This window comes from Pygoscelis adeliae, unplaced genomic scaffold (assembly GCF_000699105.1).
Source record: "Pygoscelis adeliae isolate BGI_AS28 unplaced genomic scaffold, ASM69910v1 Scaffold95, whole genome shotgun sequence".
Taxonomy (NCBI): domain Eukaryota; kingdom Metazoa; phylum Chordata; class Aves; order Sphenisciformes; family Spheniscidae; genus Pygoscelis; species Pygoscelis adeliae.
The window spans coordinates 1,069,874-1,094,106 of NW_008824869.1; the positions used below are offsets into that span (position 1 = coordinate 1,069,874).

The 24,233-nt window shown below is 44.9% G+C and overlaps 1 protein-coding gene across 3 annotated transcripts in view; it reads left to right on the forward strand.

The window, feature by feature from the left end:
- The first annotated feature begins 202 nt into the window (after nt 1-202).
- Nucleotides 203-24,233, forward strand: part of NFATC1 (nuclear factor of activated T-cells, cytoplasmic, calcineurin-dependent 1) — a 108,187-nt gene continuing 84,156 nt past the window's right edge. For 2 of the 3 annotated variants that reach the window (XM_009324474.1, XM_009324472.1), the window contains exons 1-2: nt 369-1,311; nt 10,552-10,711. In XM_009324474.1, the coding sequence (XP_009322749.1) occupies nt 464-1,311; nt 10,552-10,711 (1,008 nt within the window). In that variant the 5' untranslated portion in view covers nt 369-463. Of the gene's footprint in view, nt 1,312-10,551; nt 10,712-24,233 lie in introns of all 3 variants that reach the window. The other variant, XM_009324473.1, reaches the window with a different exon arrangement.

A 24,233-nucleotide genomic window follows, 5' to 3' on the forward strand; every position in this document is an offset into this window, starting at 1 on the left:
ACATCCCCCTCCCAAGATAGCTTGTCTTGTGCTGCTCAGTTAGTAACATTTTCAAGGATCCCCTACAGCACCATGCCCATGGGCTGGGTTGTTAAGGAGTGCTGTGCTTTTGTGTGTTGTGCCATGTCCCTCCACTCCAGCTTGGTGTGTTAACTGAGTATATTTGTGCAGCACTTCATATCATTCTTTTTTATTTGTTTGTTTTTTTCCAGAACACTATAATTATACATCTTCAAACGTAAATGCTGGCTTGCCTCTAAATGTGGCACATTCCTCATTGTCAACTCCATGTCATGGCCTTCAGACATCAAATCCCGTCATTTCAGTTGTCCCATCAACAAACCATCCTTCTGGATACGGAGGACACATCGACAGCGGGGCCTCCGAGTATTACCTGCCGCCAAACATCAGACCTAATGGAGCTCCAGCGCTGGAGAGCCCTAGAATTGAGATCACTTCTTACATGGGACTTCATCATAACAACAACCAGTTTTTCCATGATGAGGTTGAGGAGGCCATCCCAAACACCAAGCGGTCGCCTTCTACTGCCACTTTGAACTTACCAAACATCGAGGCGTACAGAGACCCGTCCTGCCTGAGTCCAGCGAGTAGCTTGTCTTCCAGAAGCTGCAACTCCGAAGCGTCTTCCTATGAGTCCAACTACTCGTATCCGTACACTTCACCTCAGACCTCTCCGTGGCAGTCCCCATGTGTCTCTCCAAAGACCACTGACACGGAGGAGGGCTACCAACGCAGTATGGTGGCCTGCACTTTGCTCAACTCTCCGAGGCACTCTCCATCGACGTCTCCCAGGACAAGCATCACGGAGGAGAACTGGTTGGGGGCTCGCAACTCCAGGCCTCCGTCTCCCTGCAACAAGAGAAAGTACAGCCTCAATGGCCGGCAGACCTCCTACTCCCCACACCACTCCCCCACGCCTTCTCCACAAAACTCGCCACGGGTGAGTGTCACGGATGAGACGTGGCTGGGGAACACCAACCAGTACACCAGCTCCGCCATCGTTGCTGCCATCAACGCCCTCACCACCGACAGCACCATAGATATGAACGATGGGATTCCCATCAAGTCGAGGAAGACCGCTATCGACCACACCCCGTCCATGACTCTCAAAACTGAACCGGCTGGCGAGGATCATGGGACCATATCGCCAACCGCTGATTTGTCACCGGAAGACTTCTCCAGCTTTCAGCACATCAGGAAAGGAAACTTCTGCGAGCAGTACCTGTCTGTGCCACAGCATCCCTACCAGTGGGCCAAACCAAAGTCTCTGTCTCCGACATCCTACATGAGGTAAGGGACCCCGACTTAGAGGGCAATCCTGTTAATATCTTTATTGCATGCTTTTTTTTCCTCCTTCCCCTTCCCATCTCTGCTTCCCACCAAATCTGCCCATCCACTCATTCCACTTAGCCATTTCTTGTGACACTGCCTCCATCGTTGGTGTGGTGCGACCACGAGTAAAGCCTTGAAGGGTTAAAAATGTCTGTCCTAGGAGTCATCCACGCGTGGGTTGTAACTGGTTGTCTGCATCCCAGGGGACGAGCCCCAGCCTGGGCAGTCTGGAATGGGGTATTTAGAAGCTCGTGAGGCAGCAGGACAATTTCGTACCATCAAACCTGTGACTTATAGTTCATCGTGTCTTAATATGTTTTTGTTGCAGGACTAAGAGATGTTCCCGTTATTGTGGCTGTTACAGGGCCTTTTACATTTACGCTTTATAGACAGCGAATACAAAGAGATTAGGAATATGGTTCTTTCGTGCATTATTTCAGCTTTTACTTCGCTTCACCTGAAAGCTTCTTTACCAATCTTCTTTTCCTATCTGCGTTGGACAGTGATTTTCTTTTTTCCTCCTTCCCCACCATTTTTATGTTTAAAGAAGAAAACCTTATTTGTCAGGTAATAATATACTGGTCACATTTATTTATCACAAGAGGACTGCGGGTAGGAAGCACCACAGAATAGCCAGAATTTGAGTTACATCCATTGCTTTCTCTTTCGGTCTCAGTTATGGTCTTTATTTTGAAGTCTTCTAGAGGCTGTATATGCAGTGGTACGCAGTGCAGGAAAAGAGTTTGGCTGTCCAGAAGTTTGCAGGCTGATCCCAGTCCCTGGCTGTGATGGCCACTCCCCTCTTCTTCCTCCCCAAGCACTTCTGGCTTCTTGCTTTTGACAGCAAAGCTGTCCTTCTCAAAACGAAAGATGTGGACACGTAGCTGACGTTTTATTTAGCAATACCTTCCCTGGCTCTCAACCTTGCTGGTCTCGTTTTTCTTCAGCCAGCACTTCTCTGCCACGTGCTATCTCCCAAAACTGAGATTGAGAGGTCTGTGGCCCTTCGTGCTACAGCATGTAGTGCTGTGGTCCCCTTGCTCATCGTTCTCCTCCTCCTCCTCCTCTCTGCATTGCCCAGGCTCCTTGCAGGACCCTGGCTCAATTCAGTGCTGGGAAATGCAGCAACTCCTTTGGGTCTGGCTGAGCCACCCAGAGGTAAGCGCTCACTACCTTTCGGAGCTGGGATAGAGACTTAATGCTGAGCAAATCCTTCAGAGCCTTCCCGCGTACTTAAAAAAAACCTTTTATGTTCTCCCACTGAAGTGCCAAGTAGCCCATGTTCGTCAGAGAGGCCGGCTGTGGGCTTTTGCATGGGGGCTGCTTTTTGCCGAAGACTTCAAGGGCAATAATAGGACAGTTTGACCAAACAGGCTTTTATCTTTCCGTTGCAGCGAGCGGCCCGTAGGCGCTTTGCTGCAGTCCGTCAGGAGGCACCCGGCATGCCTGTGCGCTAACACAAACAAGAAAGGTGAAGCGTACAAAACGGAGCCCCACTATGTTGTGTATTCAACATTTTTTTCCACTGTTTTGGTCTTATATAAAATATGTTTCCTGGTTCACAATATGTTTCCATGTGATTTCATTAACTCATGCTCTAGGGCAGTTGGAAGTTACTGTCGAAATGTGATTTTAAGTTATTTTACCAATCAGATACACTGACTGTGCTTCCTTCCACCAAAAATACCTCTCGTTTTATGTATATGAAAGCGCTGGGCAACTGAGCTCGGACGTCAACAGGATCACAGCCTACGCAACAGAAACTATGTTATTTTAAATCTTTCAAAAAAAATTGGTTAAGAATTTTTCACAACAGAGCTGGATTTTTTTCCTGTTATGTTACACATCTGTTCTATTTCAAACGCAAGGGCTGGAGGGGTGGGTTCCAACAAACAACTCGGGCTCCAAAATCTAGCCAGTCATAATGATTTCGAGATAACCAGATTTGATTACCTCCTCTGTCTCTTCCTGAATACGCGGTACAATTTTCATCAAAAGCCAGCGTGCCTTGGAAAATCACTGACGCCTTTCCCTCCCTCTCTTGCATTCCCATCTCTTTGGGGGCAGGAGGGAGCAGGCTCCGGCAGACCGTTTTATAGCAGGCATCAGTCTAAAAGGGAAACTGCTTTTTTGTATTGTTTCTAAAATTGATGATGTTTTTCATTTGTCGTAATTAAAGCTCAATCCGCTTTAGGCTTTTCAGGTCCCAGAGCAAAGGAATAATAAGAGTATGTAATAAGAGTATAATAATGCCTGCCTTAACAGAAACGCAGTCTTTCTGTGCCTCCTGCTTCTCTTGGTTGCTTAAGAGGACTGTGAGCTCGGAGGCTCAGCCCAGTCCCCAGGCTGTGGGCTCTTCGGGGCAGGTTTGGGCTCACACAGCCCTTTCAAGGGCTATGAACGAACGGGTGACTCTGTTCCTGCATGGGACTCGGCACGCGGGTGCTGGGGATCACAAGACGGGGTGGGAGGGCAGAGCCCGGCCCCACAGCCGAGGCTGAAGCTGCACAGGGTAACCCAGGTCTGCTGGGGATTTGTCTGTGGTGCTTCGGTTGCAGCCCAGGGCCTCACACCAAATCTTTGGATGTAGAAAATATTTAGAGACCAAGCAGAGGTTTTCAGGGGAAGCTTTGGAACAAACCCTGAGGTAGCGATGGGAATCGTACCTTTTCCAGACCAAAATGAGTGTACCTAAATGGACCAATCTGTCTCAAAAACTAGTGGAGGTAAATCATTACGTGGAGAATCGAGAGACAGCCTTTGTGAAATTCTGCTTTAGCTTTTAGCTCCAAGGTCTGTTTTTTTATTTCAGTATTTATGCATTGTGCTGTCTCACTCAAATGCAGGAAGTTTCTGTCTGTAGTCCCTCTTTTATAGTTACTGTGGCAAATAGTTTAAAAAGAAGCACTCTACCAGGCAGTTATTGTATGAGCAGGTGATACTCTGTGTTTCTCAAGCCCTTGTTGCCTCAGTTGTGTTCCTTTCTGTGACATTTCTCCATCGCTCCTCAGTGCTGTGTAATGCAGAATCTCTCACGGGCAAAAATGTCAAAGCCAAAATGGAAGTACAGGACTGGACTTCTGCCCTTGGGCGTGGGGACAGTGTTAGTGACTATTTCCAAAACTAAAATCCCATTTTTATTTTTTACCCACTGATTAACATGTCCCAAATTGTCCTATGTTACAACAAAAAGTATAGGCACTTAAGAAAGTGCCAGATTTCTGAGTATCTTAAACATTTTTTATGACTTCCTCTTTAGCCACTGTATTTGACTAAACACAACCTGAAATTTCCTGGAGACAGTTTCTTACTCGTTGAAAAGTAACGCATTGTAGTTATTTCAAGTGTCATCAGTTTAATCCAAGAAGTGTGTTGGCCTGTAACACTTGAGTTTTCATTAAATGTAGTGTTTTTTGAGGGGAGGGGGAAGAGAAATGGTTGGGTCTGTTGGTTGGGCGTATGGCATGTATGAGGTCTACCACACCAAAAGGAGCTTCCAGGAATAGACACCCAGTTCCAGGTGGCTTATAAAAGCTCCCTCTTGTACAGTTTATTTTTTTTACCGTTGAAAGCCACATTTTTTTAGCTGCAGTTTCTTTTTCAGCCTCAAAAATATACATGTATGTTCTTGACCTCACAGACATGGGGTCATGTAGTTTTACATATGGAGGCTGTAGCTTGCACCCAGAGAATGTATGGCTGGATACCTGTCTACCTGTTGCAAAAGCACATTTGGTAAAAGCCAAAGGTCTGCATCAATGGGCTTGTTTATTTTTTGTGGATTTTTTGGATTCCACTTCTGTGACTGTGGCAGTATTAAACTCAAGCATGCAAAAATTGTTCACTGATGTGAACCGTATGATTTCCTTAAAAATGGTGATTTTAAAATGTTGCATGTTTTTTCCTTCTTTCGTTTCATTTGTGGACCTTTCAGATACTCTTGATGCTTTTTTTTTTTTTTTTAAATGGATGTTTTGGTCCAGATGATGAGATAGAGGACAACCTTACTTGGGAGAAGTTGAGTTTCTCAAGAAATTGGGGTTTTCTGAAGGTGGAAAAGGGCACCAGCTATCTTAAGATGAGATGGTCACCAGTGCAGCAGCACCAGATTTGCTGACCTGTACCTACATTCATGGCAGACTCGTGTGTTTATGGCCAGCAAGAGGAAGTTCCTCAGACAAAGCAAAAGCAGGGCTGTCTGGGCAAGACCCAGTGAAATGGGGACTTGTGGCTGTGTGTCAGTGACCATCTCCCAGGACTCGTTAGTATTAATTGGGGGGGGCGGGGGGAGTGGACAGGGAAAAGCCCGCAATGCCTCTAACCTTTTTCTCTCTCCTCCTGTATTCATGCTGGATGGGGATATTTAGCTGCTTCAACAAGTTCGGTTTGCCACCACGTACTAGGGGCTTTTGATTACGTTAGGTTGCTGCGCCATAAGGCTGAAGACTGCTTGGAAGCCTGTCTCAGTAAACTGGGTTTTGTTTGTTTGTTTGTTTGATTTAATTCTCCCCATGCTTTCTCCTGACTGTTTTTCAGTTCATTCAAATGCCCCTGTGAGCATCTTATTAATGGCCTTCCTTCACCAGCTCGTTTCAGCACCGTGTGATTCTAAATTCAGAAGGAGCAGAGATGTGATGCCAGCCACTTGTTATCTCCATTCCTGCGGCAGTAGTTTCTTGTTCTTTCTCTAAGCCAACAAATGCAAAATTTCCCATGCAAATTGATCTCTGAATGTGAAATTTCAGGCCGGTAGTGTTAAGTATTATCTGGGAGTATGACGATGAGTCGCGCTTTCAGACTTCAGCATGAGGAATTCCAGTGCGCCGCATGCACTCCACGGAGGAGCTACTTGCTCCGCATGCCAGTAAAATCCAGCCAAGTCTGGGGTGGGACGCAGCATCTATTTTAACAGCTCGCAGCCAGATTGCTCAATTGTCAGACAGGAAATTAAAAAAAAAAAAGAGAGAAAAATCTACCCACGTTAACTCATAGGTGAAATATAAAGCAGGTATATTTTTCTGACCACAGCCAAATTGGTGGACACGTAGGCATCATCGTTGTTTTCTTACTCTTCAAAAAAGCACACAAGGATCTTTAACAGGCATCTGCTTCGATGTGAGACACGGGTAATAAATAATAAATTGTAGCCTTATTTGCATTTGGTGCACAGTTGGAGCAGGGGCAAGCTAGCAGCCTGGTAAAAGTTTCAGCAGCCCTGTGGCTTCTCTAGGTTATGTTTTTGTTTCTAAAGGAATGCTCCCTGTTAGAAAAAAATAAGTTTAGTGCAGGGCACCCAGTCTCAGCCACACTCCTTCTAGGTCACTTGCTTCACTTTAGATGCTGAAACACACTTACCATCCTGCTCTTCCAGGCAGTGGCTTATGCCACTGTCAGGCAGCTGCCTGGGGCAGATGACTCCATGCTGTGGTACTCGGCCAATGAGCAGGGTTAGTCCCTGTGCGAGACTGGCAGTTGTTCTGACACCTTTTGCACAGCAGCCTAGTTAAGGACAAAAATGTTTGCAAATCTCTTTTTCAAGTGGCCTTGGGCATCTAGTAGTTTAGAAAGTGTAATGGTAATTTAATTCCCAAATGCATAGCAGTCGTGAAAATGGGGCTTAAACACCTTTGCAAAGTTTAATAGAAGTTTTTGGCTTTGTTTCCTCCCTGTCTATATTCCAGTGTGCTGCTTAGTATCTTTCTTTTTTTTTTTTTTTTTTTTGGTAACTTGATAAATCTTTCTGCTAAAGGCAGAAGTCAGCCAGACTGGATAATCTGTTTTTTATTTAATCATATTGTGTATCTGGTGTATGCAAAATAAATCACTATTCATCTGTTTTGTAATCTGATTTATGTAGGATGGAGTTACACCGAGTGAGTTTTCTACAGCCTAACACCAGGTTTTGTGAACCCGCCTTGAAACAACCATCCCTCATTACAGCATTTAGGAGGACTACAGTTAGATTTATTATGGCGTAGAAAGGAATGGGACAAGTTTTCAGTTGGTGGAAAATTCGATCTGAGGGAAATACACCGATGTGTATTTGATAGGAAGACTGCGTGAAGACCTTTCATTTCTCTTCTTGACCCCTGTGGAGGGGCGCTTCTCCCCTCCGCGTGATGCTGGCTAGATGAGGTAGTTTGGGCCTTTTCAAATTGATAAGGTTTATTTGCAGCAACCAGATTTGATTTTACCACTACACCATTTGCTTGGTGACTTTTTCCTTTAACCACATTTAGCTGCAGGAAATTAAGTGCATGATGAAGATAACTTAACATAGGAAATAGCTCTGACAGCCCCAGCCCATGACACTGTTAAATGCATCACTCTGCTTCCTTCATCAGGAAAACTGCCATTAATTGTCAATTTATAATTGGGCAGGTGGTATTTTGGAATTTCAATGATAGATTTCAGGCTAACAGCAAACTGTATTTTTATTTTCAGGTTTTATTTGAGAACATGAATTTTACTATTTAATTATACTGACATTTTTAGGTGCTGATTTGAAAGGGGTTTTTGTGGGTTTTTTCTTTGTTTTTTAAAGAGATGTAATTAGTTATGGAACTATTACTTACTTCCGTGTATCTTTAAAAAAATCCCTCTTCACGTGAGGGCTACATGCTGCCGGTCAGAGTTGTCCTTTTTAATTAAGTGTTAAAAATTTCTAATCTGATAGATGTTGTGTCCTCAGAAAAAAGAAGATCCATCAAGTGAGAATTTACTTAAAACCAGAAACATCTGTTTAAAAATGTGCGCTGATCATCACCAGGAGAGACACAGCTGGTTTGCTCTGTTCTTTGTCATTTATCATTAGTCAAATATGGTTTATCCAGAATTTTTTTTTTTTTTTGAGACTTTTTCAGACTAAAGTATGTATACCTAACGTGCTAGGCAAAGAATAGTGGCTGCATACAATGGCCAATTGCCTGTAATTTTTTGCCGTCTCTTCGCTCTTTGTATGAGTATCTAGTAGCGGAAGAGCTTCTCGTCGCCCCCAAGGTGGGCCCTGGCTTGCACAGGAGCTCAGAAGATGTAGCGTCCTGCCTCTAGCCAAGGCTGGGGCTGCTGTGCTTGGGCGTGCTGTAGCCAAATTCAGGATTTGTCCCTGGCAGGGTCTTGCCTCTGCAGAGAGTGCCCCGCTGGCTCTTGCTGGATCCAGGTGTTGATGGGAGCTGGGAGCCCTCACAGAGGCAACATCTTTCTTTTGGATGAGCTCCCATTTGGGCTGAGCTGGGAGCTGTATGGCTACTTTCTTCTCTCCCCCTCTGTTATTTTTGAGGATGCTCCATGTCCTGAGGGCTGGAGAGCGGAGTAGCTGGAAGTTTGGAGCCTGCGACTCGCCAGCAAACTGTGCTGGGGTAGCAGGGGGTGCCCAGGGAGTGAGAGTGGTCCTGGTCCTCACCCAGGCTGGGACTTAGTGGCTCCAGCTGACCCCCGTAATGCGTGTAGTGTGTGTCCATAGACATTCATATCACATGGCTCAAACTGGCAAATTTATAAGCAGTGAAGAAAGATAATGTAGAGAAATTTAGCACCACCTGAAGTCCCATCAGTGTATGTGCACATGCACACTAGCAGATAGGAGTTAAATATGCCGGTGATGAAGGGCTGGATAAGCACTTCAAAAAAAAAAAAAAAAAAAAAGCAAAGCAAAACCAAACCCAGTGTGAGTGGTTAAAGTCTCTGGCCCACAGTGGGAGGCAGCAGGGGTGCTTTGGGGAATGTGAAAGCTGTAATGCCTGCGGAGCCGAAAGCATGCTGGGGTAGCGTGTGGATCACAGGGACGGTAAAATGGAGTATTTGGTCTCCAGCTGACTATATGCTTGTAATATACGCATCCAGTGCAGAAGTTCTTTTGCATCCTTTCCCTCCCAGCCAGCTCATTTCAGCTGTGATTCACGCTGCTCCGACTGTCCTTGCACCAGGGCTATAGCAGGGAGGCGGGGAACCCGTAAATCGCCAGCGGCCAGCCTCCTCGCAGACTGGGGCGAGAGCTAATTAGCCCTTCAGCTTCCTCGGCTGCACGCTGCGGCAGGGTGAGCCCTTTCACCATGGCAGGTAGCCCTGGTCCATGGTGGCAACAAAAGGGTTGAGGACCGTGATTTTCTGCTTGCTGGTCGTCTTCTCCAGGCTGATGGGAGAGATAATGAAGTTTGATGTCAGAGGACAGGGTAGTATGTTGCGGTTGTGCCGTTCAACTACTTGTAAAGGCTTTTGAAGGACATTTGGTGAGGAGAATTCACCAAAGGAGAGAATATACGCTAGACATAAAATTAGTGTTTTCATCATGAAGCTTTTTGCTTCGATTTTAAGATCAATAAATTTGTCTCACACCTAACACTGTTTCAACGTGCTTGTTTGTTTCTTTTTCTTTTTTTTTACCCCAAAGCATCAACTTGGCATTTCTTACAGCCAAGCTCTCCTGACTATTTTCAAGTGTGGTTTTACACTGGAAGTGGGTTTCTAAGAACGACACTTCCCCACCATCGTATGCTGTTGGGCCTGCTTGCTCGTGTGATGGTAATGAGTCCTTAATATTTTAGTTAATTGCAGAGTCAATACAGGGCCGGAAGAGCTAGCTGGATTTTCTTCTGGCTTGTGTGTCATCGTTAGTAGGATTTGTAAGCAAGTTCTGACTTCAGAGCTTGCTCCCTTGCAGTGCATGAACCAGAAAGAGACAGGCTTCGCTTTGAGACTCTCTGACATGTTTTTTGTTGGGAAGGAAGCTGGGAAATGGCTTTTTTTCTTCTTTCCACCCCTAGTAAGCTGAGCAGATTTGTTGAAATCCATTAGATTCATTAAATGCAGAACTCCTCCAGAGCTGGTTTGGCATTCACTTCCACAGCAGAAATCCTCTTCCTTAAATTCCTCTGCGTCTTTCTGCCTACCTTTCTCCTTTTGGGTCAAGAGTCAATATATTAAGATATTTGTAAGCTGTGTCTTAATGTTTTTCCATTTTGTTTACAAACAGGATAGGATCTGGGCCATCAGATATGCTCGACCCATAAATCTTCATAAAATAGCCATTTCCTTCTAAATTATTATGTCGTGGCATTATCCATATTGATGAAAGTTTAAACGTAAGATGGTGAAGGATGAACTGCGAAACACGGTCTCTAAAGTAATAGTGCTGGATGCTTGTGGTTTGTGATAGTGTACTTGATGTTAATTTTTAATACGTTTTCCTTTCCATTATAGCCCATCCCTGCCTGCCCTTGATTGGCAGCTGCCATCTCACTCAGGACCTTATGAACTGCGTATTGAAGTGCAGCCGAAATCCCACCACCGAGCTCATTACGAGACGGAAGGCAGTCGAGGGGCTGTGAAGGCATCTGCGGGGGGCCACCCTATTGTGCAGGTACCAAAACGTGTCACGAGCAGCACAGGTTGTTTATCTCAGCGCTCTGTGGTGAGCACCCTTTCTTCTGCAAAACCGAAAAGTGACGGGAGATTTTTCCTGTCCTCAAAGATTACTGCACGTGAGCACGCCTTAGAGCGTATTTTAAACTGGATGGACCAAGCCTCTATTAAAAACAAGGCAAGAGCATCCACTTGCTCTTAGCAATGTGAATATGGTGCAAGCGGATTGCTGCTCTGTCCGTGTACGACTTAGGAAGCGTTCAGCTGGCAAGCGGTGACCGTGGACCTATCTGTGCAGTGAGATTCCAGACATGCAGTTTATACTCAAATCAGCTGGGGACGTGCCTCAGTACACTTAGTCCTTAACTTGTGGTTCGATTAATCAGAGCTGTGAACACATGTCGGAGGGCAGAGCCGTAGCAGTAATGTGGAAGTATGTCACTGGTTTGGGTGTTGCAGTGAATGCTGAGCAAAGCGAGGCTTTTGAGTTTCTTCTGTTTAGTTCCTTAAACCCTTCCAGCCACTCTGGAAAACGTCCGAGGTCTGAATCTAGTTTCATGAATTCTACCAAGCTCTTCAGTTAATGTATATAAAGCATTTAATTTAATAACACTGTAAGCTGACCCTTAATTCATTTATATGACTAGTCTCATTCATTTTTGAAGGACTTTTCTCAGGAGTGGGAAGAACAAGATTTAGTGGTTTAAAACAAAAAAAGAAGAAGTAGGGGGAGGGAGCCAACTGTGCCTGTCCCTCCTCAGCTGCTTCTTTCTCACCCAGAAGTTAAACTTTCCGCGCCTTCTGTCAGAGTTGTGAGCCCCCTGTGCAGCGGGGCCCAGGTTTGATCACTGCCCGGATGCCGTGGGACCCACGGGTGCCTGGGAACTGTCTGTGGGAGGGAGGCAGGCGCTGCTGCCGTGCTCACGCTGCTTGGGTTTATGCCACAACTCTTCCTGTAGGAGCAGCGGCTTGTCGAAAGACCGGATGGCTCGACATGATGTGCAGACCACACATGCGGAGCTCGTGCGCGTTTGTTTATTTGCTGTAAAACCCTGTTAGCAAACACGTCGTTCAAAGGAATGATGCGAGTTTGAGATGACATTGGGCAGGGAATGCCACTACAGAATTTGTGTGCTGCTGCGGCAGCTGAAAAAGGGAAGTGAGGGGAGTTGTCAGCAGCAAACAGTTCGCTCTTTAGCTCTGCCAAAACTCATCAGTGACATGGGATTATGGAAGTGATCTGCTGAAAGACGAAAGGTTTTAGCAGAACATTTGTGAATGATATTAAAGAGGGGTTTGTGGCAGACACGCTTGATGACAATTAATACCTACTCTGTTTGTGGCTTGGTGCAAGGAAATGTAAATGGGGAGGCATCAATTCGCAGCGGCCAGCCTGGCGTTTAAAGTTTCCTACGTGCTTTTTGGAAAGACTGAATGTGATGCCAACATTTAATTGGACTAAATGCGTCCAGACATTTCCCCTCTCATCCCCTGTCCCGGTCTGTTGGGAGCGAGTGTGCTACTTCCAAACAAAAACAAGTGTCAGAAAAGAGGAGAGGAGAGGAAACTGCGGAAGGGCATGAAGGGAGAAGGGAGGAAGCAGCCAGTCCTAGCCCTGTCAATTGGCTCTACCGGTTTAATAAAGATTAATGTATTTTTCAGTCCTTTTATTACAACCTGAACATCCTTTTCTCCAAAAAGAACAGAAACATAAAGAGGGCCAGAAAAAGCTTCTCCATGCTGACGTTGCCATCCCAGCCAGAGTTATCTGTTTGAGGAAATACTTAAAGGCTTCTGACTTAGACCAGAGTTGGATGGATGGATGAAAAGTACTTCCAAAAAAGAAAGAAAATGCTTACAAATACTTTCAATAAGAGAAATAGTAAGTACTTATAAATAAAGAAGTACTTCAAAAACAAAAGTACTTATAAATAAATGAAAGGAGGAGGAGGAAATCTAGGGAGTGACTTCTGATAAATTGGTGACTGACAAAAGCTGTAAAATGCATCTCTGAATCAACATGATTTCCAGATGTTGCAGATGTTTGGGTCAGGTTTGATTCAGTCCACTGTGTTATACAGAAAGGAGCCCAAGCTTCGAAGTTCACACCTGGGTGTAAGCTCAAACAGTATCTGAGTGTCTTCAGGTGAGAGATTTTGGATCAAGCTTTTCCCTCTAATATTTCCCAGTGTTTTCAGTTGTGTTGACTCAGGAAAACCCCTCATAAAACTGCTCTGACCTCTTGCACTACCCTTTTGTGTTATTTTTTTGCCCTGTGTGGGCAGTCAGGTGTTTCTTATGTCGCTGCTTTGGGGGAGTTTGCTTAAATTCTGCTTTTGTTAAAGCTCTTCCCCTTTACCTTCGGCAAGAGGAGAATGCAGGTCTCTTCCTCCCTTCTCCATTTCAAACCCTCTCTGACGAGCATCCTGCTTCCCAAACCAGGACATTTTCTCACTCTAATACCTCCACACATCTGTAGGGCATGCGAAGGCAGAGGAGAAGTAAAGCCAAAAAAGCATCCACTGCTCATGGCACGGTTCCCCAGCAAAATTGCCAGGAGGTTACTTTCTCTTCAGCCGGAGCGTGTTTATCTTTTTTTTTTCCCAGGCAACGTTAGCTTCCTTGCTGCTGCTCCATCTCTTCTTGTAGGAGGTGGAAGGGTCTGAGAACCAAATGTTTCCGAGGCAAGCGTGCTGGATGTGGAGAGCGACGGTGTAGGAGGGCAGGAGTCTCTTGTGGGTGTGACATGAAGTCCAGGGTCGGAGACCAATTTTTTCCTTGGCTCTAGTGGCTCCTCCAGGCTGTTGACTTTTCTCTGGAACTGGAGAGGGCCACACGTAAAGCTGAAGAGCTTTCCACTGGGACCCAGCAGCATGCTCAATGCCCACTGGTGTATGAGATTACTCTCCTCTTCCAAAGCTGAGCCTGGGAAAGGACAGGCAGTGCTGAGCATGGCAGGCTGCCATGGGGGTTTATGCTGACCCGCGGAAGGGGCAAGCCTGTTGAGTGCTGGCAGCTGCCTGCGGCAGCAGAGTCTTGCCCCGACCTGGTGCTGGAAGGCGCCACTCACTCCTTATCATCTCTCCACCATCTACGTGGGGCTTGCTCACTGGAGACTCCTGCGGGCTGTCTCCCAGCTGCCTTTCATGCCAGCAGGATTTCCTATGGATTTCCTTCTGTGGGATGGCTGCACCCTCCCTTCTGCACTTCAGAACGATATGGTTTTGAGCGATTCAAGTTGCCTGTGAGGGCTAATGAGCCCGGTAACACAATATTCCTCTCTCTCACATTTCGCCTTTGCCTGTTTGGGTGTTTGGCTGCCGTGGCAGCCCCAAGCTATTGCTGTTCTCGATTGCTAAACGTTTTGAGAGTGGGATGAGCTGGCGCACCTAGCAAGCTAAAAATGCTGCAGAAGATTGGCAAGCAAGCGGTGCCGGGGAGCGGTGCTGGTGAGCTCACGGCTGGCACCGGCTTTTACCCCTTGGCTCGGGGAAGTATTTTACGAGTTGCCATTGCCTTTAGTGATTTCAGACCGGGGTACTCCCCGCTCTGAGACAGAATGGGGCCGGTGCCCCAGCTGGCGTCAGGTGTTAGGAAGCTGCACACCATGCCAGGTGAGGGTGAAACCTGAGACCACTTCGGGGAGCGAAATCACGCTCGTTAGCATCCTGCTGGCACCTCCGCATTTGCAGTTCACAACTAGGGTGGGGATTTCTCTGAATGGAGCAAGATGAAGTAAATGGGGACTTTAGGAAACCCACAGAGCTAGATAGCTACAGCCATATTTTAAGCGAGGTGAATTTAATTCAAGGGGTTTACATCCAGAACATGTTAAAAACGTCCTTCATTTGGACCTGTCTCCTATTCTTCATTTTAAAAGCAGTGGTGAGGAGTTGCGTAAGATGGGGGTTACATTCCAGCCAGTGATGGCTCTGTTTCAGCTGCAGGTAAGTAATCTGGCAGATAAAAGTTTGGGATCCCCAGGGAGGGATGGCACCAGATTATAAATATATGTTCTATAGATATTCTAATTAATAACTCATCTGTGGAAAAAGTCAAGCACTTTGGCTGCCCGAGATGGAATTTTTACAAGCAGGGCGCGGTGTATCTGTGAGATAAAATCCAAATAGTCAAGAATGTTTAATTAAAGGGTATGATTTACTCCCATAAAAGACTGGACTAAAGGGTGAAAGAAAATATTCAAATGCACAGAAGAGCCTAGTAAGCACTTTCAAAAGTCATGATTATTCTTCATTTTTTTGATGCAAAATATGCCAGGAATTTTCTTCAAGATCACTCTTGACGTGAGGTAGATAAATTGGTTAGAAAAAGGGAAGAAAAGGAGTTGCAGGGTTTTTTCTTTTTTATCTAGGTAACCGGTACTAGCCAGAATTTGTTTTCCTCTTGGAAGAATAAGTTAATATTGAAGATACAGTGAATGCTGCCTTGCCTTTCACTGTATCGCTTTGCAGTGAGATGGTGGAGGTTGTGTATGGCTTGAGCGCTCCAGTACAGAATTTGACCTGAGCCTGTGAACAGATGAATAGTCTGAACTCCCTCATTTTATAGGCAAAACACAATGATTTGTCTGCTGATTTACATAGTCAAAATGTTGTCTGTGCCAGGAGACTTGCTCACAAGAGTTGGCTTGTGTCATTTCTCGACAAGATCTCAAGTAGGCACTTTGGGTCCGATTTTCAAAGGCTTTGAGGCATATGTTGGGATTTTTAAATCCCCTTTATGACTAACAAGTGTCAAAGTCTTCTCTAAAGCAATTGCTGTCTCAGTATTTTTGTACATCTCCACATCACCATAATTAGGCACCAACATGCCTCTGAGCTATTTGTGCACCCCGCTGACACATGGAGTGTGTTATCGTTTGCTTCCCATGGATCAGTTGGTTTTTTTGCTTTTGGATAACGAGCTCAAGTAGTCCAGGTCCAGGTGCTGGCCACCGCAGGTATCTATCAGAGTCCTTTCATCTTCCAGACCCAAGAGCTATGTATACCTTTTGCAAACCCCTCAGGGAACAGAAAGCCTTGTCGATCAAACCGTTGTAATTTCGGGGGCAGCAGTCAGTCCAGTGAGCTGCAAATGCATTCAGGTTGGGGCTTTATGTTGTAACATCACAGTCTCATACAGCACTTCTCATGCACCCGGCTTCACAAATAGTTAACAGCATGAGGTAACAGGGTTGTGCAGTTACACAGAAGGCAAGATGGGAAGAAGAGAGAAATGAAGAGCTGAAGGAAAAGACTGGAAAGAGGTGTTCACCATTGATGACAGGAAGGAGGTGAAGGGATAAGGAAGCCGAGAGGACGGCTCTTCCAGACAGAGCAGGGCAAGTCCTTTGCAGCAACGCTCTGATGCTGCACAGCAAGAGTGAGCCTGTGTACTTAACTTTTAAGTACATAGTATGGGACTTCTCATATACCTGCAGTGCGTGCATAAGTGCTTTTCTTGGTAGGGGTCCCCCAGTGCTGCGAGTTTGTTTTGAACAACAGGGCTGCCACCATTACTGGGTGAGTCAAGGGAATTAGGAGGAAAACATTCCCTGGTGGGTCCAGCTCATGGCCATCTGACACCTGACCAGGGGGAATGGATGTGGAAAAAATTGTGTTAGCCACTTTCCCCTTCCCTCTCTGGGTCTATCAGAGCAGGGAAGAGGGCATATTCTCGTTAGTAAGCAGTGGTTCAACTTGTCATGCCACAGTGGACTTCCTCTCTGTGCTGCTCTTAACTTCTTTTTAGAAGGCAGCGTCACCCTTTTATCCAGATGGAAATATAATCCTTTCTTATGGTGAGGATATAAAGACATTGGCAAGCACCTGTTAGCCAGGTTGCAATTAATAGCACAAAGCCATGCAACCATACAACAAACCAGACAGGGAGCCTACATTTTATAGCCTTGTTTTAGACAGCCGGTACTTCTTAAGAATAAATCTAAGCTGAATGGCTTTCTCACTTCTTGCATCTGTATAGTTAAAGCTAACCTCAAACTAGTAGACAGATAATCAAAACTGCAAAGTAGAATGATTTGGCAGATGTTTTAAGGCTGCTATTGCTTCTATAAATCCAACAAATGGAAGAAAGCCCAGTGAAAGCTTTTTATCATGGTTTTTCATTGTTAGAAGATTGTATTTTGGGAAGGGGGGAGTTTCTCTTTTTTGGTATTTCACATGAAGTTGGTCCCACAAGGTAGCTCTACAAGCACAGCCGAATAGGTAGCTTATGGCCTCCCTGAGAAGGGCCAAGTCCAGAAGGGAGCCATTCTGGGAAGTGTGCTGCTGTCAGCCGCTGAAGATTTCACGACTCTGAAAATGCAACTTCAGCTCTGATTTATGAGCAGTCCTGGGGACAGGCCTCTGCTGTTTGGCACAACAGCCCTTTCCAAATGAAAAACGAAATTTCCACCAGCCAGCACTTGGGGGGTGCACTCTGCTCTCCTCTAAAAATGCTACCTTGCCCACGCTCAGCCTGACGGATGCCGCAATACATATCCCGGCTGTTAGGAGGCCGAGATATTCAATCTGGCTTTCCAGCCTGAAGGATTTAGCCCAACATCCTAGGTTTGCCTTCAGTTTGGACTCGCTGGCTGCCGTCAAAGCAGAAGTTAGTGGTGGCCTTGGGGGAGGAGGGGGTGGAAAGCGTTCGCACTCCTCCGCCGTTGCTGTCTCCGTTCCCTCGGGAAAGGGGATGATGATATCAGCTCCTGGCTTTCCTCTTCCCTGGCGTCTCCCAGTTTCCCTTCTGCCTCATCCTTTGCAACAAGGGAGTTGGTGGCATTGCTCTTGCCGCCTGGGGTATCTTCTAGCTGTCCTCTGGTGGTGGTTGATAAGACAAAGACCTTCTAGGTTAGACCTAGGAAGGAAGCAGAGGAGTCGTCTTTATCTCTACCACCGCTCACAGAGCCATCCTTTCTGCTTCCCTTGTCGGGCTGGTTTTGGTGACCAGCAGCACACGCACCCTGAGTGTCTAGAAACAATGTGATGAAAGTCTCTGCAAGACCAAGAAAGACATAACATAAATGTAGTAGTCTTTCTTTTCTTATTCCTCATTTACTTTGTCCTCAGGTCTCATGCTGCATCCTTTCACTTGGTGAATTGTTTGCAGTGTGGACGTTTTTTTCTGCACGTTGTCTGAAAGGGTGATTCATCATTATTTTGGAAGCATACCTCAAAAACGTGTATCACTGCTCTCTAGGGAGGAATCAGGACTCATCCTTGACTGTTTGAGTGCTATGCTTTTTTTGTCCTTTCTATCCCTTTTGCCCCCTGCTTAATATTGCATCACTCCTGCTAAAAAGTCTCTTGCTCTGTCTCCGAATTTTCTTTCTAGAAGTTGCCATTCCCCTTGCCTGCAAGCGGTCAGGTCCCAAGCATTTTTTCTACTTAACTAAATGAAGTGTAAGTGTGTCTGTGGGCCTGTGGAGTATCTGTCAGTGGGTGGTGTTCAATGAAGATGGAAACAAAAATTTAATATAATCAGCAGTTGAAATAGGTGATTTCTTTGCAGCGGTGTGCTAGGAAAATACCTGCAGAAGCCACAGAAGCCCGGCAAAGGCGTTTGTGGTACCGCTAGTGAGGCTGCTGCAAATGTGCTTACCGAGCTAAATGTTCCCAGTTCCTTCCTTTGTACTCTCTGTCAAGATCTGCTAGACCTCAGGAGCCCGTAGTGTGATCTGTTCTCTCTTAAATTTCTTTTTAAAAAAAGCATTAGAAAGAAGTGGTTCAGCTTAAGTGATACAAGAAGAGAAAAACAACAGCCAGTGAGATTCCTGAGGGTTTTGGCACGTTTGAAAGCTTAAAAAATGGTCATAATGTAAAAACAAAAATTGGCCATTGCTTAATTCATGCTCTAATAGATCTTTGTCTTTTGGGAACATGATTCAAATGCCTGAGCTATTCATGTTAAAAAATGGCCCCTGCATCTGCATGGTGATGGCTCTCTCACAAGGACAATTGGTGGTGGTGGTGGGTTTTTTTCCCAGTAAATTAGTGGTAGAAGCACCCTTCCACTGAAAATGCATGCATCAGGGGAACACCTAGAAGTGATGAGAGTCACAGAATCAAAAGGCCGCAGTTCTGCAGATCTCTCTGAGCTTCAGCAGCTCTTCTCCCCTCCCGGTGTCTGAGAAGGAGCTGCAGATGCTTTCGGTTAACCAGAAGAGGCTAGCAGTAGTGCTACAAATGGGTATCCACTTTTCTAAGGAAAAATACAATATGGGTAGACCTTTTGCTTGCCTGAAATTACCAGACCTCAGTTACAAAAAAAAAACCCAACCCCAAACCAAACCACATTCAAAGCAGTATTGGGGCACTCCTGAGGTCAGTCAGCTTAGCGTGCTTAATTCAAGCACGTGCTTAGGAGTTTGCTGACTCTTAGTCAAGATGCTTTCGGTTAACCAGAAGAGGCTAGCAGTAGTGCTACAAATGGGTACCCACTTTTCTAAGGAAAAATACAATATGGGTAGACCTTTTGCTTGCCTGAAATTACCAGACCTCAGTTACAAAAAAAACCCAACCCCAAACCAAACCACATTCAAAGCAGTATTGGGGCACTCCTGAGGTCAGTCAGCTTAGCATGCTTAATTCAAGCACACGCTTAGGAGTTTGCTGACTCTTAGTCAATTTAGCTGCTTTTAAGAAAATAAGAATGTGGATGGATAAGATGTTGAGGACTGGGTTGAAAATGGCTTTACAGGGAGGTTCAGATGATATGTGAGGCTGTGGTCTGGGCGTGAACCACAGTTGTTACTTGACTTAGTTTTGGTTGCAGCTGAGAAGACCTACACCAAAGTTACCAATCAGCAAATCTGCTCCAGACTTGTCAGATTATTGCACGTTGACATGCGCCCAAAAGCTGAAATGAAACACGGTTAAAATTAAAATGCAGCTTTACCAAAAGCCAGATGCTTCATTATGAGCAGAGCTAACCTATCTGCCAAATACTGCTAACCTGCATGAGGCAGGTGATTAATTTTTTACAAGTCTGCTTTGGCAACTAGACATCTGTCCGCTGTTCCTAAAAGTAATATCTCAGAGCAAATGATTTTTTTTCCCCTTCTTGGTACTCCAAATTACATAAAACATATATATCATGAAAATTATATTGTGTGCATTCTGTATGAAGATATACTGTGGGCCAGTTCTTATTTTAGATCACTTTCACACCAATGTAACTCCATTGGAATAATTTCTGGTTATACTTTCTAATTTTTATATGTAAGAAGAGTAAAAAATCATATCTGTAACATGCCTTGTAATCTGGAATGTCGGTATATGTGGTTATAATATAGATTTTCCATTTTAATCAGTCATTGTTCCAACTAACAGACTGAATCAGTGGAAAATATGGTGTCAAATTACTCAGTTGCTCTCTCGAAGTACGTTGCAGCTTTCATTATGAGCAGGGGTTTATCATTTCTTTCCTTGTGAAGAATAGCTCGAGATCTTCTTTGATACGTGCCGTGAAAGGGAGATGATCCATTACAGCATCTGCTATATACATACACATAAGTAAAATATGTTGCATGCTGTCAGTGCAGCGAAATCAAATAAATTTCTCCTCCCTCCACATGTTTAAGAAATAATTTAGCAGGAGTTGCATATTTTCACTGAAACAGTTGAAACACGCTAGTGATCAATTTACTTGCACATGGTAAAAATAATACAGGTTGCAGACAGATTTGTAATACAGTTTTTAAACACCTGTTTTTAATGTTTCAGTACCCAATAAAGCAGAGGAACTCCTGCTTTTGGTTTGCATGCAGACATTATGTACACTGGGATTTAAAAGTCTACTGCCTAGGTTTCAAATGCAGCCCTGTTCAAAGCAGTAAATAACACTTGCAGGCACAGTGTGGGTATGTTTTTTGGGAGTTCCTTGCAGTTACAGACACCAAAGTCCCCCTCAATGAGTTTTGCTCTTTGGGGCACTGATAACACGGTGTTACTGCCAAATGTAAATCCTGGCAAAAACCCATCGTCCTCACCAGAAAGGGACCTCCCTTGCCACTTGCAATCCTACTCATGTAAAAATATTGCTGGTCCAGTTCTGTGTAATACAAGGGAAAAAATGTAAAATAGATTGAGCAAAGTGATCTTTCTATTACAGTGCAACAGAGCACTTAAGTACATCCTTAAATTTTCATAAAGTGGGATTAAATGTTGAACATGTGCTTAAGTTTTCTACCAAGCAAGGATACATTGATCAACTGGCAATTGTGTCACTTATTGTCGCTCAGGTTACTCAGCTGCAAAATCTGGATTAAGACACTTTCACTGCCTTGCATGGGTGTTAGAAGAGATTGGGTGTCACACGTGAGCATGTGGGGCTTCCAACTGCCCGAAAACAGCATGAAAAAGAGGAGCAAGCTGCAGAATCTGCACTCTGTTCTTGCAGACCTCTGCTGCTTTTCAGGAGATCCATTAAGTTTTCCCTCTTAAAAATCTGATGCACTTTGGGCATTAGTTGCAGGTTCCCCATGTGTTGCTGCTTCCTTCTGATGGTTTTCAGGTGAATGCTATTAACTGGATCCTCCTTTTCCTCTGCCTTCAGTCCCTTTGATTTTGGGATCCCTTAGGATGATCGCATCTTCTTTTTGTTCTGCTACCGTTATGCCTGCTCACATCTAATGGGCATGAAGTCCCTGTGTCTCTGAAGCTTTTACTGTATGTCTGGATAGCAAGTAGGGCGTAATGATGCTAGAGCCAAGCTTCCCATCACCATCCAAAATCTTCCCATTACTTTCCTCTGTCTTTGGGCAAACTGTACCTTTCTTCATGTCATTTAAGTCTGTAATTTAGACCGGTCACTGAAGTCTGCTATGCTTAGCTGATTCCTGTCCCTGTGCCTGCAGCAAAATAGCAAGATCAGCATATCATGCGTGTTCTGTGCGGGACATGGATGCCCATATTTGCTCTACTCAGTAAGTCGCAAGTTCCCGTCCCCTCGGCTCTCTGCCAGTGAAGGGACAGTGGTTAGCGTTCGGGAAGTCTGCAGCATATCGTGGCTGTGCAAGTAGGTAAATAGCTAGAAGGGAGTGAGTCAGAAAAGAGATCACGTTTCGTTTCTGGAGAGTTGCTTAGAGCCGAGCCGTGCGTGAAGCCCGGGCGCAGCTCAGGCGCAAAGGGTTAGTCCCGAATTTTTATCCCCCTCCTAATGTCTTCACCTGAGGCTGCTGCTTGATTTAGCACCGCAAGAGGAGAGACCTGAGCCTGAGACGGTTGTGGCATGTCAGGATTAAGACGCTTGAGCAGGGCTTGCACAACGTTGCCTGTGCTTGCCCGGGCCAGGACTACCAGCGCCATTGCTCTCCCGTACGTGCACGTGGGGACATAACGCTCCACTTATGAGCGTGGGATGGAGAAGGGATGCGAGTACCTATTTTGGATGAGACAGGCCGTTGCCAAAGTGAGCAGCGGTGAGCGGGGTGTCGTGCACCAGCGGGGTGCTGGATGTGGCCATGGGGTGAGGGGGTGGGTGCTGCATGGGTGCTGCTGGCAGCGTGCCTGGTGCAGCGGGCAGCACCGGGGCTGGTGGGGGGCTGAGCTCCCGCTGCCACCCCCCCTCCCTGCACATCCTGGACTGGCATGTTGTTGTTATGATTGCTATGGAAATAATTTCAGTATGTTTTGTAGTTCTGAGATGCTGTGTCTTGCATTGTTTGGCTGGAAAGCTGCTTGACTGGTTTTAGAGGGTGGCTGTACATGCAAAACCACTAGCTGATATTTCTTTGTGGTGGAAAGTAGGAGATTCGCAGCATGGTTTTAATTAGAATCGCTCATTTAGTCTTTCACTGCAGTGTGTTCTTTAGTTGAAAGATAATTTAATTTTCTTTGTTTTGGAAGATTTTCATGCTTGTCTGTGTGAAATGTCTTTATTTACTGTGCCTCATTGTGCTTTGTGCATAGCTTTGATTGTGAGGAGAATCAAAAACAAAAACTTCCCTGGGCTGTATTATTTTCCACCTGCTGTGGCTTTTAATACAGTCTCACTGCTATATATGTACCAAGTGCCTGCATTTCTAGGAGAAAAACACCAAAGAAAATTGGCAAAGCATGCAGGGTTAGATTTAGCTGTAAAACTCTCATTGACTTGAAGAGAAATAGCACATCTAAAAGTTGTGAAGTGCTGAAGAAGCGTAACTGGTATGGGTTTGGTTTTTCACCTTGGAGAAGTCCACAGATGATAACACTTGTTGAAAAAAAGGCAAAACCCAAAAAAATCCTGTGGCTCCTTGCAGAACTCTGTATTAAGATCTTGTAACACCTCCTGCGCTACAGAGAGTATTTGGTCTGGTTGAAACACAATACAGCGTGGAGCAGTCATGTTTATATGTATAACAATATTTAGATAGTGCCTGTCATCTCAGAATAAAAGAAAAGCTACATAAAATGTGTAAATCTCTCCCCATATATGCAGGAATTCATAAAATGGCTTGGAATGTGCAGCTTTTAAAAAAAATTATAGATGGCATTTATTCATCAATAATCCTTAATAATCCTGCAATAATTTTCCAAATGGCTTTCAAATTAATTTTCAACCGCTTCTCTTGCAATGATGTTGTTTTCATTATGTGGGCCTTATGTGTCATAGCTCTTATTCTGCAATAATATAATATTCCTCAGTATAGACTCAAATATTGTTACTGAATATAGGTTATAGAGTATTATTGACTACAAAATGGCATACAGTAATATAATTTTACACAAACTCAAGCCATAGCTGCAAACATGAGCTGCCAGGGACAAACAAATTTAGTCCACAACTTGCAGGCACATCTGCTAGCATCTAGGTACACAAGTAATCTCAAGCACATGTCCTGAACACATCAAAGCCTCGTTTTCTAATCCCTCCCGGTTGTGAGGAAAACCTTAAAATATGTGAACTGACATAGCCCCACTGCTGGCTGCAAGAGCCCTACTTGAAATGGAGGCAGGTTGGAGAGGTTTTGTAAAGAGCAAGACAGGGCAGCAGCGATGCTGGTGCTGGCTCTGCAGTTTTGCTAGCGTAAATGAAGCCCCTGAAACTCTCAGCCCGAAGAGCTTTTACATGGGTAGTTGCTCTAATCACAGGGCAGCGTTAACCTAGAAGCCTGGCTGTAATAGCAGATGTTTTTAGGTAAATCATCTAATGAGTAAAAGCATTCTTATGTTCCTCCAATCTTGAGTAAAATAACGTAAATAAAATAAAGAAAAATATGATCAAATTTGGCCTCGAGCCTCTCCACTCTCCAGTTATTAGTGAATGCTTTTCTCCCTTTATGTATTAGAAAGGTGTGTAATATAAGTAAGTTTGAATTTATTATAAAAATTAACATTAGCAAGAGTACTGCCTTTTTATTATGACTTTAACATGCACTCCAGTTTTGAAACAACAGCAAGACCTCCCAAAATGTACCTGACGCTGCTGCAGAATTTCCCGAGTGCTCCAGAGCTGAGATGGGGAGCACTGCTGGGGGGGGCAGGGGGGGGTTGCTGCAGTCCTTGCACGTGAATGAGTTGATCCTTGCAGCA